The 17,598-nt window shown below is 38.4% G+C and overlaps 1 protein-coding gene and 1 long non-coding RNA gene across 3 annotated transcripts in view; one reads left to right on the forward strand and one right to left on the reverse strand.

Moving 5' to 3' along the window:
- The window catches only part of LOC125937047 (uncharacterized), a 34,551-nt gene extending 26,913 nt beyond the window's left edge, over window positions 1–7,638 (forward strand). Inside the window, exons 4-6 of one of the 2 annotated variants that reach the window (XR_007462235.1) lie at window positions 1,792–1,863; window positions 5,762–5,877; window positions 6,156–7,638. This is a non-coding gene — a long non-coding RNA (uncharacterized LOC125937047). Of the gene's footprint in view, window positions 1–27; window positions 1,864–5,761; window positions 5,878–6,155 lie in introns of both variants that reach the window. The other variant, XR_007462234.1, reaches the window with a different exon arrangement.
- The window catches only part of DNAAF10 (dynein axonemal assembly factor 10), a 26,580-nt gene extending 9,160 nt beyond the window's left edge, over window positions 1–17,420 (reverse strand). The window contains exons 1-4 of the mRNA XM_049651551.1: window positions 17,051–17,420; window positions 7,648–7,748; window positions 4,469–4,599; window positions 1,747–1,848 (exon numbers count right to left, since the gene is read on the reverse strand). Of these exons, the coding sequence (XP_049507508.1) occupies window positions 1,747–1,848; window positions 4,469–4,599; window positions 7,648–7,748; window positions 17,051–17,233 (517 nt within the window). The 5' untranslated portion in view covers window positions 17,234–17,420. The remainder of the gene's footprint in view (window positions 1–1,746; window positions 1,849–4,468; window positions 4,600–7,647; window positions 7,749–17,050) is intronic.
- Between the last annotated feature and the right edge of the window lie 178 nt (window positions 17,421–17,598).

Below are 17,598 nucleotides of genomic sequence, written 5' to 3' on the forward strand. Positions count from 1 at the left end.
AAAAAAAAAAAAAAAAAAACCATTTAGGTTGCAAAATGGTGTCTGGTGTTATCTTTGCAAGGAAATCTGAAATACATTGTAATACGCTGTTAAACATTTGTATGGATGGTGGCCCCTGAAGTAAATTTATAATCTGTAGTTTAATTCATCCTGCTTGGATCCAGGATGTTTTCTGGAGTACCTCTGGCACTGATCTCTCCCCAGTTCACACACCAATGTGATTTTCCTAAAGCTTCAATCACATCTCATCCTTGCAAAAACCTTCAGAGGTTTGCCACTACCTCCACACCATCTCAACACTTCTCAATACTGTGGCCCTGAGCCACATTTAAGGCTACTTCTACCACTATTTCATTTAACATACTTACTTTGGCACTTTTCAGGCTATTCCTTATGCTTGACACTTCCTCCCAATTTCAGTGGTTGATATCCTATGTATACTTGGTCTGAGGTCAAAATGCTCTTCCTCCACAGCCATTTCTCACTTGAAAATTCCTTCTATATTCATCCATACCTCTGGTGACCTTTTCTCACTCTTACCCGGTACTATAATTAGTGTAGATATTACACCCTCTTTACTGAACTATAAGCTTCTGGAGGGTAGTATATGAATCTCTCTCACTTTGCATGCCCACAGTACAGTACTGTGACATTCATAAAATGGTCAAATCAATGGATTGTTTTTCAAACTTAATGTCCCCGATTTTAAATTGTACTTATGTACCTTAGGTCAAAGATGAAAGGCTTTAATGGCCCACAGATAATTACTTTTTAATTATCACATCAAATTTTAGATGATGATTCTAAATACAAATCCTGAAATTTCTCCCCAAAGCGTACATGTGTTAAGTTTACATATTCTTGCTCATTATATACAAACACATAGTAATTCCCATATGATAACTTAGTTTTTAATTTGGAAATCTAAAACTTTCCTCTGATTAAATAATAGTGCGATTTTAAAATAATATATAGAACTTAAACAGTTCACATATACTGTTAAATCCCACTATTAATGTGTTATCTATATAGTATTATACAATGAAAAAGGAGAAAGAATTTCAAATTTCAAACAAAGTATGACCCATATCCTGTAGTAGCAAAAATTATTTTCATTTTCGCTCCCAGTAAGAGATACTAAGGAATGTATCAATTAGTCCTACAAAATCAATATTCACTTTAAGTATAGTAACAGAGGAACACTGTTATCAAATTATTAACAAATAATTCTGTAATGGCATAACTATGTTCTAGAAAATAAACATCCTCTGTGTAGAGTATAATGTAAGATTTTTTTAGGTCACCACTTGTGTTTCAGACTCTGCTTAGTTCCACTAATGGCACTTGACTCTAAACTAGGTCCACATTGTCTCGTTAGACCCAAGTATGTAATAGTAGCAAATATTTTTGAGCACTTAATAATTTAAGCACAATTCTGAGCACTGTATATGTACTACTTCATTGAATCCTCATAAAACTATTTGGTAAATTCTATTGCTAGTTTCACTTCATAAATGAAGAAACTAAGGAACAGAGAAGATTGCTAAATTGCCCACCTCACTCAGGCAAGAAATAAAAAAGTGAGGATTCAAACCTAGGCGCCAGTGGCTGACATTAACCACCATCTCTATTTGCCTCAGTAAAGTATCAGAATAATCCAAAAAACAGACTGTAAAGAGACTATCTTGAACCACTGTGCTTTTTACCATATGATACATCAAATGCAAGAATTCTTCAAGAATTTACCAAATGCCACAGTCCAACAGTCTCTCTTGTTTTCTCCTTGTACAGGTTCCATATTGGCAACAGGATCATCTTTTTGCCTTGGGTCCCACACCTTCACAGTTCCTGTTGTGAATACAAGTGAGTTGGCAAAATTCAACAGTGATTGAGGACATTTCTGCATTCTCTTCCTATGACTTTCTACGTACATGGCAGTATTACAGATACTAAAAAACCTGAAAATTTTTCGCATATTTCTGACTTCTAAATGGGCAAGTTGTATTTAATATCAGAGATATAACCCATATGTTACTGTCTGACTTGATTTCCAAGTTAATAGATACACAGAAGAGCCAACAACTGTTCCGAAGTTATCAATAACGTCTGACCGACAAGGCAAACACAAATATTATGTAATTCAGATCAGGTCTTATTTTCTTTGAACCTAAAACTACTGTACTATTTACTTAGACTAATATCAGTGTCATCTTAATTTTTATTTTTTTCCATACTACCCATATAATCATTGGCATTTTTCTTATACAGATGAATAAACTCTGATTTTTACATTTATGATTTCTTATATGGGGTTTTAGAACACTATCTCACATACAATTAAACTTAATTTCCCTGTGGCAATAGAGATGAGGGAAATATTAAATAAAATTAACACATATTTCTTCTCAATTGAATTTCAACCCCCTCATTTTACTGAAAATTGCAGGACTACTAACTAAACTCATCACTGCCTAGGAGAAATACAAATGCATTTAATAAAATGGCTGAAAGGCAAGTAAGTACTTGAGAGAGAACAGGAAAAAGGGAAAAAATCTTTAAAAGGGATAATAAACTCAGGAAAAGGGGAGATATCCCACTAGATTTGTCTCTAAGGATAAAATAAAGTCAGTCATTAAAAAGGCTACTTTAAGGAGAAAAAAATTTCTCACAAATGTGACAAGAGATTATTATATTACTGTAGAGGGTTCATACAAATCATATGAAATTTGATTCATATGAAATTTGCAATAGTTAAATGAGCAAAGAACATGAACAGACAATTCACAAAGCAAAACTAACTAGTAAACAAATATAGAAAGAAGTTAACACAAGTGGGAATGCAGGACCATTTTTACTTATAAAATTAAGGAGGGGCACCTGGATGGCTCAGTTGGTTGGGCGTACAACTTCGGCCCAGGTCATGATCTCACGGTTCATGAGTTCCAGCCCCACATTGGGCTCTGTGCTGAGTGCTCAGAGCCTGGAACCTGCTTCAGATTCTGTGTCTCCCTCTCTCTCTGCCCCTCCCCCACTTGTGCTCTGTCTCTTTCTCAAAAATAAACATTAAATAATTTTTTTTTAATCTAAAATTAGGGGGGAAAAAAGAAAATCAATGCTGGTAGGACAGACTCGAAATCCACCTCATCGACTGTAGCTGAGAATGTACATGAATACTTTGGCAAGTCTGACAATAAATTTAAAAAATCATAAAACACGTTTATTCTAAAAAAGTTAGATACATGATGATACTCATTCCTTCATTATTTTGAAGTCACTCTCCGAAAACAATAAACAAAAATTTAAAGCAAAGTGAGTGCTTATTAACAAAGACATGGTTAAGGACACTGTGATATATACATAGAATGAAATATTACAGTCATTAAATGGTAATTATGGAGACAGCAACATTTGCATATGACAAAACATAAAAAAGATAAAAATCATATCTAAACAACTACACAAAATTGTATGTAAGATTGGAAAGGAAAACAAATCTAATGGTTATGTTACTGTGGTAGATTGAATGCTACTTTTACTTATATATTCCATATTGCTTTTATGATTAAAAAGAATAATTGATTTTAATTTTTTTAACATTTTATTTATTTTTGAGAGAGCAAGTGGGGGAGGGGCAGAGAAAGAGGGAGACACAGAATCCTAAGCAGGCTCCAGGTTATGAGCTGTCAGCACAGAGCCTGATGCAGGACTCATACCTTCGAACTGTGAGATCATGACCTGAGCCAAAGTCAGATGCTTAACCGACTGAGCCACCCAGGCACCCCGGATAATTGATTTCTAAAACCCAGACACTGTTGAGTAACTATTAGAAAAATACATCTCTTTTCTTTTAAAGTAATTTCCTCATGGTCTCGAGCAGCCAAACCCACTAAGGCACCAAATTTCTTACGTACCCATCATGAAGCAACAAAAATTCTGACTCCATTACAGTCATTCAGAACAGCTTTGAACACCAACAGACCTGTCCTTTGCTAGTCACCACAGGGCAGAAAAGCGGAGTTGGTGCCCTTGGATCATTCTACGATGCTCAGTAGAAGGATCACGGAACTTCGATGTTCAACTAACTGTCAATATGACAATTTCCACAAGTACCAACTCTGCTTTTTAAAAAAAGAAAATGAAAAGTTGCTGCCCACCTTATATTGTTTTTGAGCTGCCTCAAAAACCTGTAAAGAAATTTTAAATCTTTCAAGGTTCATAGGAAACTATGGTTGTTAGTAGCTGAACTTGCTCAAAACTAAAATAGCAAGTGCTATGCCTCTATCTCAAAATACTTCAAAAGTCTGAAGCAACTGAGGGATATGCAATTAAACTTGCCCATTAAAAAACACTGTTAGATTTAGGAAGTCAGGGCCTCTGAAGAGGATTTCCATATAGAGAGGACATATTGTTGCACAGAGACTTATCTAAAGAAAAAAAAAATTTAAACACACAGAATACTTTAACTTACCATCTCGGCTGCCAGTCACTATTTCAGGTGCACCTTCCCCAATTCCCAGTCCGCCTACACCATCTATGGTATTTATAATTTCTTTATGGCCCTTTACAGAATATACTGGGATCTCTGGAGCTTCCAAATTCCTAGGCAACAGAACACAGCTTCTTAGTTACTCCACATGTCCTAAACATTTAGTCCACTAATGAAATTTAAGAATGCATACCATATTTAGATTTTTGTTTTAAAATAAGGGTTTTGCTGACATATCGGACAAAGGGCTAGTATCCAAAATCTATAAAGAGCTCACCAAACTCCATACCCAAAAAACAAATAACCCAGTGAAGAAATGAGCAGAAAACATGAATAGACACTTCTCTAAAGAAGACATCCGGATTGCCAACAGGCACGTGAAAAGATGCTCAACGTCACTCCTCATCAGGGAAATACAAATCAAAACCACACTCAGATATCACCTCACGCCAGTCAGAGTGGCCAAAATGAACAAATCAGGAGACTATAGATGCCGGAGAGGATGTGGAGAAACGGAAACCCTCTTGCACTGTTGGTGGGAATGCAAATTGGTGCAGCCACTCTGGAAAACAGTGTGGAGGTTCCTCAAAAAATTAAAAATAGACCTACCCTATGACCCAGCAATACCACTGCTAGGAATTTACCCAAGGAATACAGGAGTACTGATGCATTGGGCACTTGTACCCCAATGTTTATAGCGGCACTCTCAACAATAGCCAAATTATGGAAAGAGCCTAAATGTCCATCAACTGATGAATGGATAAAGAAATTGTGGTTTATATACACAATGGAGTACTACATGGCAATGAGAAAGAATGAAATATGGCCCTTTGTAGCAACATGGATGGAACTGGAGAGTGTGATGCTGAGTGAAATAAGCCATACAGAGAAAGACAAATACCATATGTTTTCACTCTTAGGTGGATCCTGAGAAACTTAACAGAAACCCATGGGGGAGGTGAAGGAAAAAAAAACAAAAAAAAGGAGGTTAGAGTGGGAGAGAGCCAAAGCATAAGAGACTCTTAAAAACTGAGAACAAACTGAGGGTTGAATGGGGGGTGGGAGGGAGGGGAGGGTGGGTGATGGGTATTGCGGAGGGCATCTCCTCCTTTTGGGATGAGCACTGGGTGTTGTATGGAAACCAATTTGACAATAAACTTCATATATTGAAAAAATAAAAAATAAAATAAATAAATAAATAAACTTAAAAAAAATAAGGGTTTTGCTATGAAGGTAATTTATACATTTACTTCCAATATTTTCTCTCCACTTTAGCTTCTTTTGAGCCCTTAATGAGCACTGCCATCATTCAACTTGGAACTCAAAGTCCTGAGCACACTCAGTGATTCTCAGAGATGATCTATCTAGGACCTCTGCACATGACTTACCAGGTGAGCTTACTAATAAATACAGATTCCTGGGCTCCTCCACAGATGTAATGGATAAACAGCCCCAAATCTGCTGACTCTTTGGTCCACTGAAGTCTGATAATCACTACTTTAAACATAGAGTAAATTCAAAGTGATTTAGAATGTTTCCAAAGTAGGCCTTGGTAGTCTGATCTTAAGATCTTTTGGAAGGATAAAATATGAGTAGTGTTTACTTTGTATATGTTTCTTCCTTTATAATGTATTATTTTCTCACTAAATTCCTTACTATTTTCATCTAGTTACATATTTTTCAGTGTACCATCATGCTGGGCACAGCAAATCTACAGTCGAACTGGCTGAAGCTTGTCTAAATCCAGGTTAGTTAAGAGAAAGGAATGCAGGAAAGCACCCACTACTGTGGGTGTCTGAGTCTACCCAAGATGGCAGGGTGATGAATGGCTCAAGTAAGTTATGTTAATACACCCCTTCTCCTGCCTCCCTCTTTTCTCCTGGAGCTTCTATCCACATTTCTCTTTAACAAGTCAGTTTTTGATAACTTATACTTAAAAAAAAATGAAGGTAGCTATTCACGAAATGTAATCCCAACTTATTACTAGGCCAAGATTTATTAGTAAAATCTCCCTAATTAAAATTTCAGATAGCTCAACCTAGGAGACTATGTTTATTTTTGTAGCATCATTGTGAAAGAATCAGGACTAAACAGGACTGAGATTCCACTTCAAAGAATTGCTTTACTGTTTGACTTTAAAATACTGCTTTTTACAACACAAAATTATAAGACTTAACAATGAAAATAAGTCAGTAATACCTGTGACTATGCTAGGAAACTCTATTAGGGAGACAGTCAATAATTATATTTGTTGCTTAGTCTTATGCTGAAATATTTTTAAAAAGAACATTCAGACTGGTTTCTCCCAAGTTCTCTGAAAGTATATGTAAGAACTGATGCATTCTAATAAATGCTAACTTAATTATTAAGCAGTTAAAGCAAGGGGAATTAAAATAGCTTCATTCTATTTTATGATTCATGTCAGTAATTTAATAAGAAAGCAACAGATTCTAAGTGAAAATCAAGAAAGGTCACCTTAGAAAACATGAAGTAGAGAAGATAGTTTCTTTCTAGAACATTACTATATACTTTAAACAGTAAAAATAAGACATATTCTTGAAAAGTAATTGAGGAATTTCAGTTCATGCCATCTAATTTAAGTAGGAAATAACTCAAGGTAGAACATGAAAATTATAAGCATTTGGCATAATTATGGTCTTGTTCATTTGCAACAGGTTTACATTGATTTGCTCAATAGATGTGTTCCCAAAAAGTTGTGCTTAGATGTGCAGAATTTTTTTAATGAATTGGGAATTCTACATTAAAAAATTCAAACAAAGAAAAACTCAGTGTATCGTTCTATAATGCCAAATGTCTCACTGAAATATAAACAGTATCTTAAGTTTTCCATGTTTTACATGTGTGGGGAATAGCCCTTTATGTACAAATACAGGGGATTAAATGCTAGCACCAAACAGCATGTGTGGAAATAAATATTGGTAACATTATTCAAACTAGCTAAAGAAAAACAGTATTTTTAAATGGATTTTGAATATGAAATCTAGAAATATATATTAAAGGACAATTCTTACATTTTTATAAATAGTTAAAATTGAACAAGGAACATTTTAAAATAAGAATCCTCCCTTTCAGAGGAAGAGTAACAAGACTATCAAGGAAACTGCCTATCTTGCGTCTTAATATTGACTAAATAATCTTACCATATATGAAGGTTTCCAGCAAAATCTCCAGTAGCTAAATATCTCTGCTGTAAAGATGTTGCACCAAATGTTCCACACTTAATGGGTTTGGCCTTTTCAATCTTGACGGAGGGAAGGAAAGAGGATATATTATTTATGTAAGCAGCTATTTATAATTCATGATATTTATGGCTCTACTATGGGCCTTAAATAAGGCACATAATATAAAAAGCAATGAAAAAATTTTCTGATCAAAATTATGCTTTTCCTTTCATCACTTTTCTGTAGTTTAAAAGTGTGTAACTGTCAAAAAGAATGAGTTTTAATTTTGCCTTTGCTCTCATCTCACTAATGAGACATTCAAATGCTGACAAGTGCACCATCTCCATTGGTTTGCAAATATGAACATTTCAACATTTCATGTGGTATTCTTCTCTAAGATCCTCAGTAGGAATAAGAACTTAATGAAGATGTTATTCTTTTCAGATGGCTACAGGAACAAAAATGTTCATGTGTCTCTTATAGTTTTCCCTGCAGAACCCTATAAACTGAGAGTGTTTATGTCACTATTCTCTCTGGGACCTTGTCAATGCACAGAGATTTGTAGATGTGTGAGTGCCAAAGGCACTGCTATTGCTATGGATTAGCCAATATTTTGAAGTTTCTTTAAAAAGCTCTGTTCCAAGTATTGCATATAATCCCATTAGTAAAACAACCACATACCAATGCACTAGTTAAGGTACATGGCTTAAGGAAATCAAGTCTAGACCATATTATCAAAAGGATCCTAAGAAATGATATCATACAGGGGCGCCAAAGGTTGGCTCACTCAGTAAAGGGGCCAACTCTTGATTTCAGCTCAGGTCATGCTCTCACTGTTGGTGGGATCAAACCCCATGTCCGGTTCTACGCTGACAACAAGGAGCCTGCTTGGGATCCTTTCTCTCTCTCTCAAAAATAAATAAACATTAAAAAAAAAAAAAATGATATCATACAATACCCTCCTGTCATAGGCAAAGAGCTTGAAGCACACGACTTTACACTTTTGCCCAACTTACGCATTCCAACATTTTTATTGAGTTCCTACTAAATAAAGTCAATGAACTGAACAGACTAGGATACAAACATGAATGCGATTGGCCATGCCCTCAAGAAGGAGTTTACAACCAAAATATCAGTTCCTATTTGACTCCTCCCACATATACATGCTACTCTTACCTACTCCCACACCTGTGTGGGTCATCCACTAATCTCCTTTTACTCTGTCACCCCCACCCACCCTAACCCCACCTGCCCTGATTCTCCTGGAGTCAGCTGCTGCCTTGGCCCCTGTGAACTCTGGGCAATACGGAATCTGATGAGGCTTGATGCCTGCCCCACTCCATACTCTAGCCCTATAATATCACCTCCATTTACTTGGCCTCAACGGGGTAAACCTATTGTCTTAGTCTGTTATAAACTTTAAGATTTTTATTCTTTTTTTTTTTTTTTTTTTTAGAGAGAGAGAGAGCATGTGAGCGGAGAGAGGGGCAGAGGGAGAGAGGAGGAGAGGGAGAGAGATCCCAAACAGGCTCCATGCTGGGTATGGAGTGGAGCCCAACGCAAGGCTTGATCCCACAATGGGATCATGACCTGAACCGAAATCAAGAGTCTGATGCTCAACCGACTGAGCCACCCAAGAACCCCAGATTTTTATTCTTTTTTTTTTTTAAGTATTTATTTTGGAGAGAGCACAAGCAGGTGAGGGGCAGAGAGAGGGGGACAGAGGGTCAGAAGCAGACTCCTTGCTGACAGACTGACAGCAACGAGCCAGATATGGGGCTCAAACTCACGAACTGCGAGATCATGACCTGAGCCAAAGTCAGAGGCTCAACAGACTGAGCCACCTAGGCGCCCCTATTCTTAATGTGTACAAGAGTAATACATGTTCCCTACAAAAATTCAAACAAAACAAAAAACTGAAGGTAAAAAAGTGAGTCTCCCTTTGATGCTCCCCAGTAGTAATCCCCATCATTCTAGATCTTTTTCTACATGTTTACACTAAATTAAACACATAGGTTTAATTTAATATAAGAATGCCCTTATATTTTCCTTTGACTCTTTTTTTTTTTTTTTTTGACATAACAGTACTCTGCATACACTTTTTTCCCTCCAGAGTTCTCCAGTTTCTAGGGGATTTCTTCTTGAAACTTTTCAGTTCCTGGGCCAATCTCATCCCTCCTAGTAGGTTTGGCCTGTTTCATAGAATTAAAAAAATAATTTCCCTGCCACTTTAAATGTTTGGCTAGGCACTTCCATAGAGCAGTTTTCAAAGAAAAAGAAAATAAAATCCACTTAATACAAACTAAACTGAACTTTTCTCTCATGATTCAAAAGATATTATTATATGGTACAGGGCTTTGGAAACTCCCAGCTTGTTAAGCTTTCACACTGTTTGGGATCTGGAGAAATGAGCAGTTACTATGTAGGCAGGTCTACAAGAAAGCATTCACAGCCTCCGTGGAAACTGCCCAGTAAACAAAAGCAGTCATCTGTAATAACATGGTTGTAAAAGACCGTATTGATGAGGAACACAAAATTACAGAATAATTTTTTTAATGCATTTGTGGTCCCAGATAGTTACTCAGAAACCTGATATTCACTTATTTCAATTATTTTTTCCAATTTTACTTAAAAAAAAGCTATAATGCAGCAACACGAAGAATCAAAAATTTGGCAACTTAACAAAGCAGTTTCCAACTCCAGATCACTCTTGTGCTCCCCACCTTCCACTTCCCCCAAATAAAAGTAACCGAAATATCAGTAGTGGCACAGCACTTAATCGCTGTTAGGACACAATTTCTATGGTTAAAGTAATTCAGAGTTCCAACTTATGCCAACTGATGAAATAGACACCTACTCCTTCCTCCACTTGTCTTACACTGGGCCTGGATGCCCCAAGCAAGAAGTCACTGGTCATGGCTCCCCCGGTCTGAGGCAGAGGGTGAAGATGGGCCTCTTGGGTAAGCAGCTGGTAGGCCTCATGGACAAGAATATGGCTCCAGGGACTCGTGGGTTAGGAGCTGTGGGGAGGTTGCATCATGTATTGATAGAACTCTCCAGGAAAATTCTTCTCAGGGACCTGGGAAGACTTGTCTCCCATTTTCTCCTCTTTTACCACCTAAAGCACTCTGCTTCTCACAATTTCACTATCACTTGGAGCCTTTGATAGGGTTTCTCTTCTTCCTAAGCCACAGAAGAGTTATACCATAAAAGCTAACCTCTACTTTTCAGTCCCTACAGTGAGCACATGGTTCTTCGAAGATTTTACTGCTGGTAATAAAAAACTAGGAAGCAAAAAATTTCCTCCCTGTGGTATTTCTTCATCTAACTTTCACCTTTTAAGCCTTTGGAACAAAGATTCTCAGACCATGCTCCTAGAACACACTAATCTTCCAGCACCAACATAAATTTACACACACAGATAGAACCTTTAAAAAGCTAATAGACAGGGGCACCTGGATGGCTCAGTTAAGCGTTGGACTTTGGCTCAGGTCATGATGTCATGGTTTGTGGGTTCAAGCCCCACACTGGGCTCTGGGTAGACAGCGCAGAGCCTGGAGCCTGCTTCAATTCTGTGTCTCCCTCTTTCTCTGCCCCTCCCCCACTCATGCTCTGTCTCTCTCTCAAAAATAAACGTTAAAAATTAAAAAAAAAAAAAGCTAATGGATATGATTTTCTCAAACTTAAGTTTTCTTCAATATTTTGTTTACCTTGTCTGTTAGAAAATATTAGCAAATGAACGCCAATAAGAAAACCTGGAAATGAAGATTAAAAAGTTTATGTATGGTTGCTTCTTGTGATATAAAGATCACAATATGTATAATATAGTCTGATTTTTCCATTGGAAAACCCCTTCTTTGTACAGAATTGGAACAAACTACTCGAGTATTTCATGGAGTTCCAAAAACAGCACCACAATGTCCAGACACTCTGGCACCTGAACACATCTGAGAATCTCTACCTTAAAAGGAAAGAAACCAAACTGAGAGCCACTCTATTACAATAGATCCTATACTAGATATTTCCACATTTGTCATTGCACAAATTCTAAAAGTCAGTCTTTTTTTTTTTTTTAACTGTTGTTATTTATTTCTGAGAGAGAGAGAGAGAGAGAGAGAGAGAGACCGAGCACAAGCCAGGGAGAGGCAGAAAGAGACAGGGAGACACAGAAGCAGAAGCAGGCTCCAGGCCCTGAGCTGTCAGCCCAGAGCCCGATGCAGGGCTCAAACTCACGAACTGCAAGATCATGACCTGAGCCAAAGTCAGAAGCCCAACCAATGGAGCTACCCATGTGCCCCTGCAAGTCAGTCTTTATTGAAATATAATGGAATGAAATAAACTGCATCTACATTTAGAGGCAAAGACTCACAGGAGTGGTACCAAGGCCTGTGGTAGACAAATGTACTAAACTCTTTGAAATCTTGCCTTGATTCCTCTGACCTCATTTCCTGCTTCTCTCCTTTCTACTACACTCCAGCCACATCTGCAACTTCCTTTTTGCTCCTCAGACACAACAAAGTCATTTCTACCTCAGGACATTTGCATTTACTATTTCCACTGTCTGAACTGCTCTTCCCTCACATCATGTCTGTCTTCTCCAAATTCAGATTTCAGATTAAATGTCACCTCCTCTGAGAGGCTTTCCCTGCACCTCCAATCTGAAGTGGAACCCCCAAATCACTATCACCCACCCTGTTTAATCTTCTTTATTGCACTTACCAATAAAATTATTTTATTTATTCAATGATCTCTGTCCTTTCTAGAATGAGTACCATGAAAATGGGGCCCTGTAGCATCTGTTAAACACCTTAAGGTGCTCAACATTTGTTGAATAAAAATATAAATTAACATCTATTAGCCTCTCATTCCTAGTGCTGGAGAAAAACCATTGGGAGTCCACGATCCCATTTCTCCCACCGTGTTTTCACATGACACACCATAGTTTTTGGTGTCATTTATACTCAATAATGAAAACAGCATCCATATATTGAGCACATCTATCAGATACTGTTCTAGATGTTCTTCTAGTCTAGGCCATCACTTTTCTTCCTCACACAACTGCAAGCTAAGTGTTTGCAACACCCCTTTCCAGATGAGGAAACAGGTTTAGAGGACTAAGACTTGCTCAAGGTCCATACAGCGAAGAAGATTCCAAGTTCTTTATACTAATTGTGGCTGCCCCCAGACCTACATGTAAATCAATTAAGTTTATTATGTAGCCCTGATTCCATAAACCAGAGAGTCATTAGAAGTACCAAAAATGTTCCAACCTTGAAAAGGACTGGTGAGTAAATGGTATTGTCACAAACTGAACCTACTTTCAGATTTGTGTCCTCTCACTCCTACCTTCATTCATATCTTTGCAAGATATATAGTTATCTATGCCTCCCTCATGTTCTCTTTTCTCCTTATACTAAAGAAATACAGATTTATAGATACTAGCAGTCTGTTGTGCAAGAATAAAATTCAACTCAAAATATAAAAACATTAAAAAAAAACACCCTCAAATGTATAAACATCTTATTATTTGCATGGCAGTGAGGACTGCAGTTGGCCAAGAAGGGCTGAGCTCTACTGGCAAATGGACTTATAGAAGCAAGGGTGTTTTCTCTTTCTAAGATATTCACGGACATCATAATAGCTAAATTAAGAAGGGGCAATGGAGTGAAGCTAATTTCTTATAGTTCATAAAAAGGTTCCTTCCCTGCTTCTGTTAAATATTTTACCTTTGGGAAACAAGGATTTAAAAAAAATCCACTGGTTACTTAAATTTTCCTTGCTAGGGAAAAAAAAAAAAACAAAAAACAAAAAAACCACAGCTAAAAAGATTTATTTTGCAAAATTTATTCCAAAAAGAAAATTGGTTTGTATTAATAACTTTTGCTGTAGGACCCTGAAAATGACCATGACTTAGCTGTTGGTTCTCTTTGCTACAATAAGTTAACATGATTAAGGAAGCCCATGATGGATAAGTCCCATGAGAGCTATTTTTGTTCCATCTGTGGGTGGGTCTAGTACAGCTTGTCAGTATTTCCTCCTCCACATCCTAGCACTACTTTAATTAACATTAAAAGAGTTAGTGAACCACATGGTAACAAGCAGTGAACTCAGTGGCACAGGGGCTAAAAAAGCAGAACTTTATTAACTTACTAAATTTTATTTTAACTAAAATAATTTTAACTAAATTTTATTAACTTACTAAATTTTAAAGTATAAACATCCACAACTATGATTCCAGTTTTCAGGGCCACCCCAGTCCTCTGTGCCAATTAGAGGAAAGTTGTCCTTTGTAGGCTGAGGAAGTCTCACATTCATAAAGTTTGATGAGAAAGAGACAGATCTCAGTTTCCACTTGAACCCTGCAACCCCTTGTGTGGTGCAGCAAACTGCTCAACTATACATGAAGGCCCTCATTCCCTAGCTATCCTTAGTAACAAGATAAGGCAAACATTAACAAAGACCTGTTTGCTTCCTTCACATTTTTACCTTGGATACATGGGCTTTGGAACACATAACTTGAGGTGGTTCCACATTGAAGAATCAAGTATTTCAGAAATTCATCTAGCCCCATCGTAGTCAACACTGGTACTTGTTAGAATCACCTGGTTGAAGTTTAAAAAATACTGATATCTAGGCCTCACTCTACTCTAAATGAAGAGTCCCACTCCATCAGAATTTCTTAAGGTGGGACCAAGGCATGAATGGTTTTTTTTGTTTTTTGTTTTTTTTAATTTTTTTTTTCAACGTTTTTTTATTTATTTTTGGGACAGAGAGAGACAGAGCATGAACGGGGGAGGGGCAGAGAGAGAGGGAGACACAGAATCGGAAATAGGCTCCAGGCTCCGAGCCATCAGCCCAGAGCCTGACGCGGGGCTCGAACTCACGGACCACGAGATCGTGACCTGGCTGAAGTCGGACGCTTAACCGACTGCGCCACCCAGGCGCCCCAAGGCATGAATGTTTTAAAACACACACACACACACACACACACACACACACACACACACAATCTATGACAACAACAACAGAACATACTCAGCTGATCCTGATGCAAAGTAAGAGTTGAGACCCACTGAGCCTATATTTAACCTGTATTCTTTTCCACTGCACCATAACAGCCAAACACAATCTAAGTTCTTAAATGTGTTTTTGCATTTGTTTTATCCTTTCTCTAGACAAGAGGCTTTTTAGAAGAAGGGACTCATTCTTCAAGTACCTTTGGTCCTTCTTTAGCATGGTATCCTGAAATAGGTTGTCAACAGAGACAAAGGGCATTATTTCACTCTGTGGAACAAGTGTGTTCCTAAGTGTATACAAATTATACCTTATTTTACAAAGTCACAGTCTGTAAATGTTCTCTGGTTAAATTTGATGGTATTTGGTATTTGTTCCTAATACTTCACCTGCTTTTGTCTGCTATTCCAATGTTTCCATTTGTTCAAACCTTGACCCCAGTTGATTAATGATCAATAAACTGATATTTAAATTTTCCAAGTTACATCCTTTTACAGACTATACATTCACTCATCCTTTTAACAAGTAATTTATTGAGTGGTTGAACTTTACAAACCACAGTGATGAAAAGACACTGTCCTTACTCTCCAGGAGTTTACAATCTAATTAGAGATTAGACAGAATTACATTATTTCTGGAGCAGATAAGAACCAGCATAATGCAATGTAAAGAGTTTACTTTGTGTGGGGAACAGGAAGGGATTTCCTAAATCAAATAATCTGAACTGGACCCTAAAATAGCAACAGGTGCCTGGGGGCTAAGTGGCGAACAACATAAGCAAGGCAAGGTAGAAAAGGATAAGTCACGTGTAGGAACTCTGAGTACCTGGCTAGAAAAGACAAACTGAGGCGCCTGGGTGGCTCAAGTGTCTGACTCTTGATTTCAGCTCAGGTCATGATCTCAATCTGTGAGCTCTTTGCTAACAGTGCCAAACCTACCTGGGATTTTCTCTCTTCCCTGCTCTCTCTCGAAATAAATAAACTAAAAAAGAAGAGACAAACTGAACAAGAAAACCGGCACTCATTGAAATTTAAAGTGAGATGGGATCTTATATACCTTCTAATCCAAGCTTGCCTATCCAAATTGTATTCATTCTTTACCACAGTTTTGTTTTGTTTTGTTTTAATGTTTTGGTTTATTTTTGAGAGAGAGAGCATGGAGGAGCAGAGAGGGGGACAGAGGATCCCAGGCAGGCTCTGTGCTGACAGCAGCTAGCCCAACTCAGGAACCCTGAGATCATAACCTGAGCCAAAGTCCGACTCTCACTGCAGTGGGACACCCAGGCGCCCCAACCTTTATCTACCAGTTTAAAGCCAATCTTCTCCATGCAGATTCTCTCCATAGTTTTTAATCCCTGGAGCTCTCAACCTTCCCTGTAGTCTATTACAACCCTAATACTTGATTATGACTGATCACCTGAGATCAATGCATTTTTAAAACTGTAAACAAGTACAAGAATATTAGTTACCATCATTATTCTCGAATTCTTTCACTAATGATCTTCACAAAACTTGTAAACTTGCTCTTGCCACATCCAGTTAAAAGTCCTTCAGAGATGTCCCATTTAAAAAAGCGTAAATCCTTTAAACAATTTAAAGACCTTGCAAAGTTTGGTCCCTGCTTACCACTCCCATCGCTGAGGTTCTGCATACCCTGTTTCCTCTGGAAACCTCCTCTATTCCTAGTTTGGCCTAGTTAGCATCTACTCTCCCAAATCTGTTTTTACTCTCATAGAACCGTGTTCCTTTATGTTAGAGAATTCATCTGTTTGTATTTATGCATCGTCTGTTTGATCATTCAACTGATTCTCTCTCCCACTAGAAAATAAACTCCGTGAAACCAGGGTCATTGTCATTCACATGCCGGGGAATATCAGACAATCAATTGATACTCGCTGAAGAATAAGTGGTTCGGCTGTCTCCTCCAATTACAATGCAGGCATCACGGTACCAGCTTTGTCTCTGCTTATAAGAAAAAGCATTTTACTAACAGGGCCTATTAAAAAGACTCCACAAACAACTGCGCACTGCCTAGAAGGGCCTCGAATTTAGATACGAAATCTTAATGTCACTTCCCAGGGACCCCGCTCTGGACTGCGAGGGTGGCTGCAGGAAGGGGCCAGCAGGGCGCGGATGAACTGGCCAGCCGAGAATTCAGGACTCGAACCAAAGCATTTTACGTCGAAGTATTCCTCAATCTGCGATCACCTTCGTTGGTTCCGCGCAGCTCAAGCTGTGCTTTTGGGGGACGCTGGACGGAGGCTTGGGCAAAAAGAAATGCAGACTCCCCCCAACCCCAGATATGTACTCGACCCCTCACCAACGGTAGTCCCAGATCCTGGAACCGGGCAGTCCCGCTTGGCACCCACCTCCCGAAGCAGCTTTAGGTCCCCGTGCTGGATCTCATACAGTTGAATGACGCCGGTGCCCCGTGCGAAGTTGCCCATGGTCACAAATTTGGCGCTGCAGGGCACCCACTTACAGTCAAACACCGTGTAGTTGAGGCCCTTCTGAATATGGGAGATGATCTGAGGCTTCTCGAAGGCCGACATGGTCCAGCCAACTTCCCCCCGCCCAACCAGTACACCCAGACCCTGACAAAACACAAACCGGGAAACCAGACTCCAAACATTAACGCTTTTCGCCCTCCCGCTTGCCGTAGTAGCCCCCAAAACGAAGGCGAGTTGGATTTAGTTGTCTCGGATAATGCCCGATGCGCCACTGAAGTCAAGCAAGATTTTTCTTCACTGACAGCACAAATTTGCTTATTGTCTTTACCTACTGCCTTTCGCACATACACATATTGGAGATTGCACATGCGTCGGCCGGGAATGGCGGAGCCAGAGGGCACGACAGGAATCAGGCATATTTTAGGATATTCCCCCTTCCGGTCCAAAAAGCGCACAAAATCCCGCTC

This window comes from Panthera uncia (assembly GCF_023721935.1).
Source record: "Panthera uncia isolate 11264 chromosome A3 unlocalized genomic scaffold, Puncia_PCG_1.0 HiC_scaffold_11, whole genome shotgun sequence".
Classification (NCBI taxonomy): Eukaryota; Metazoa; Chordata; class Mammalia; order Carnivora; family Felidae; genus Panthera; species Panthera uncia.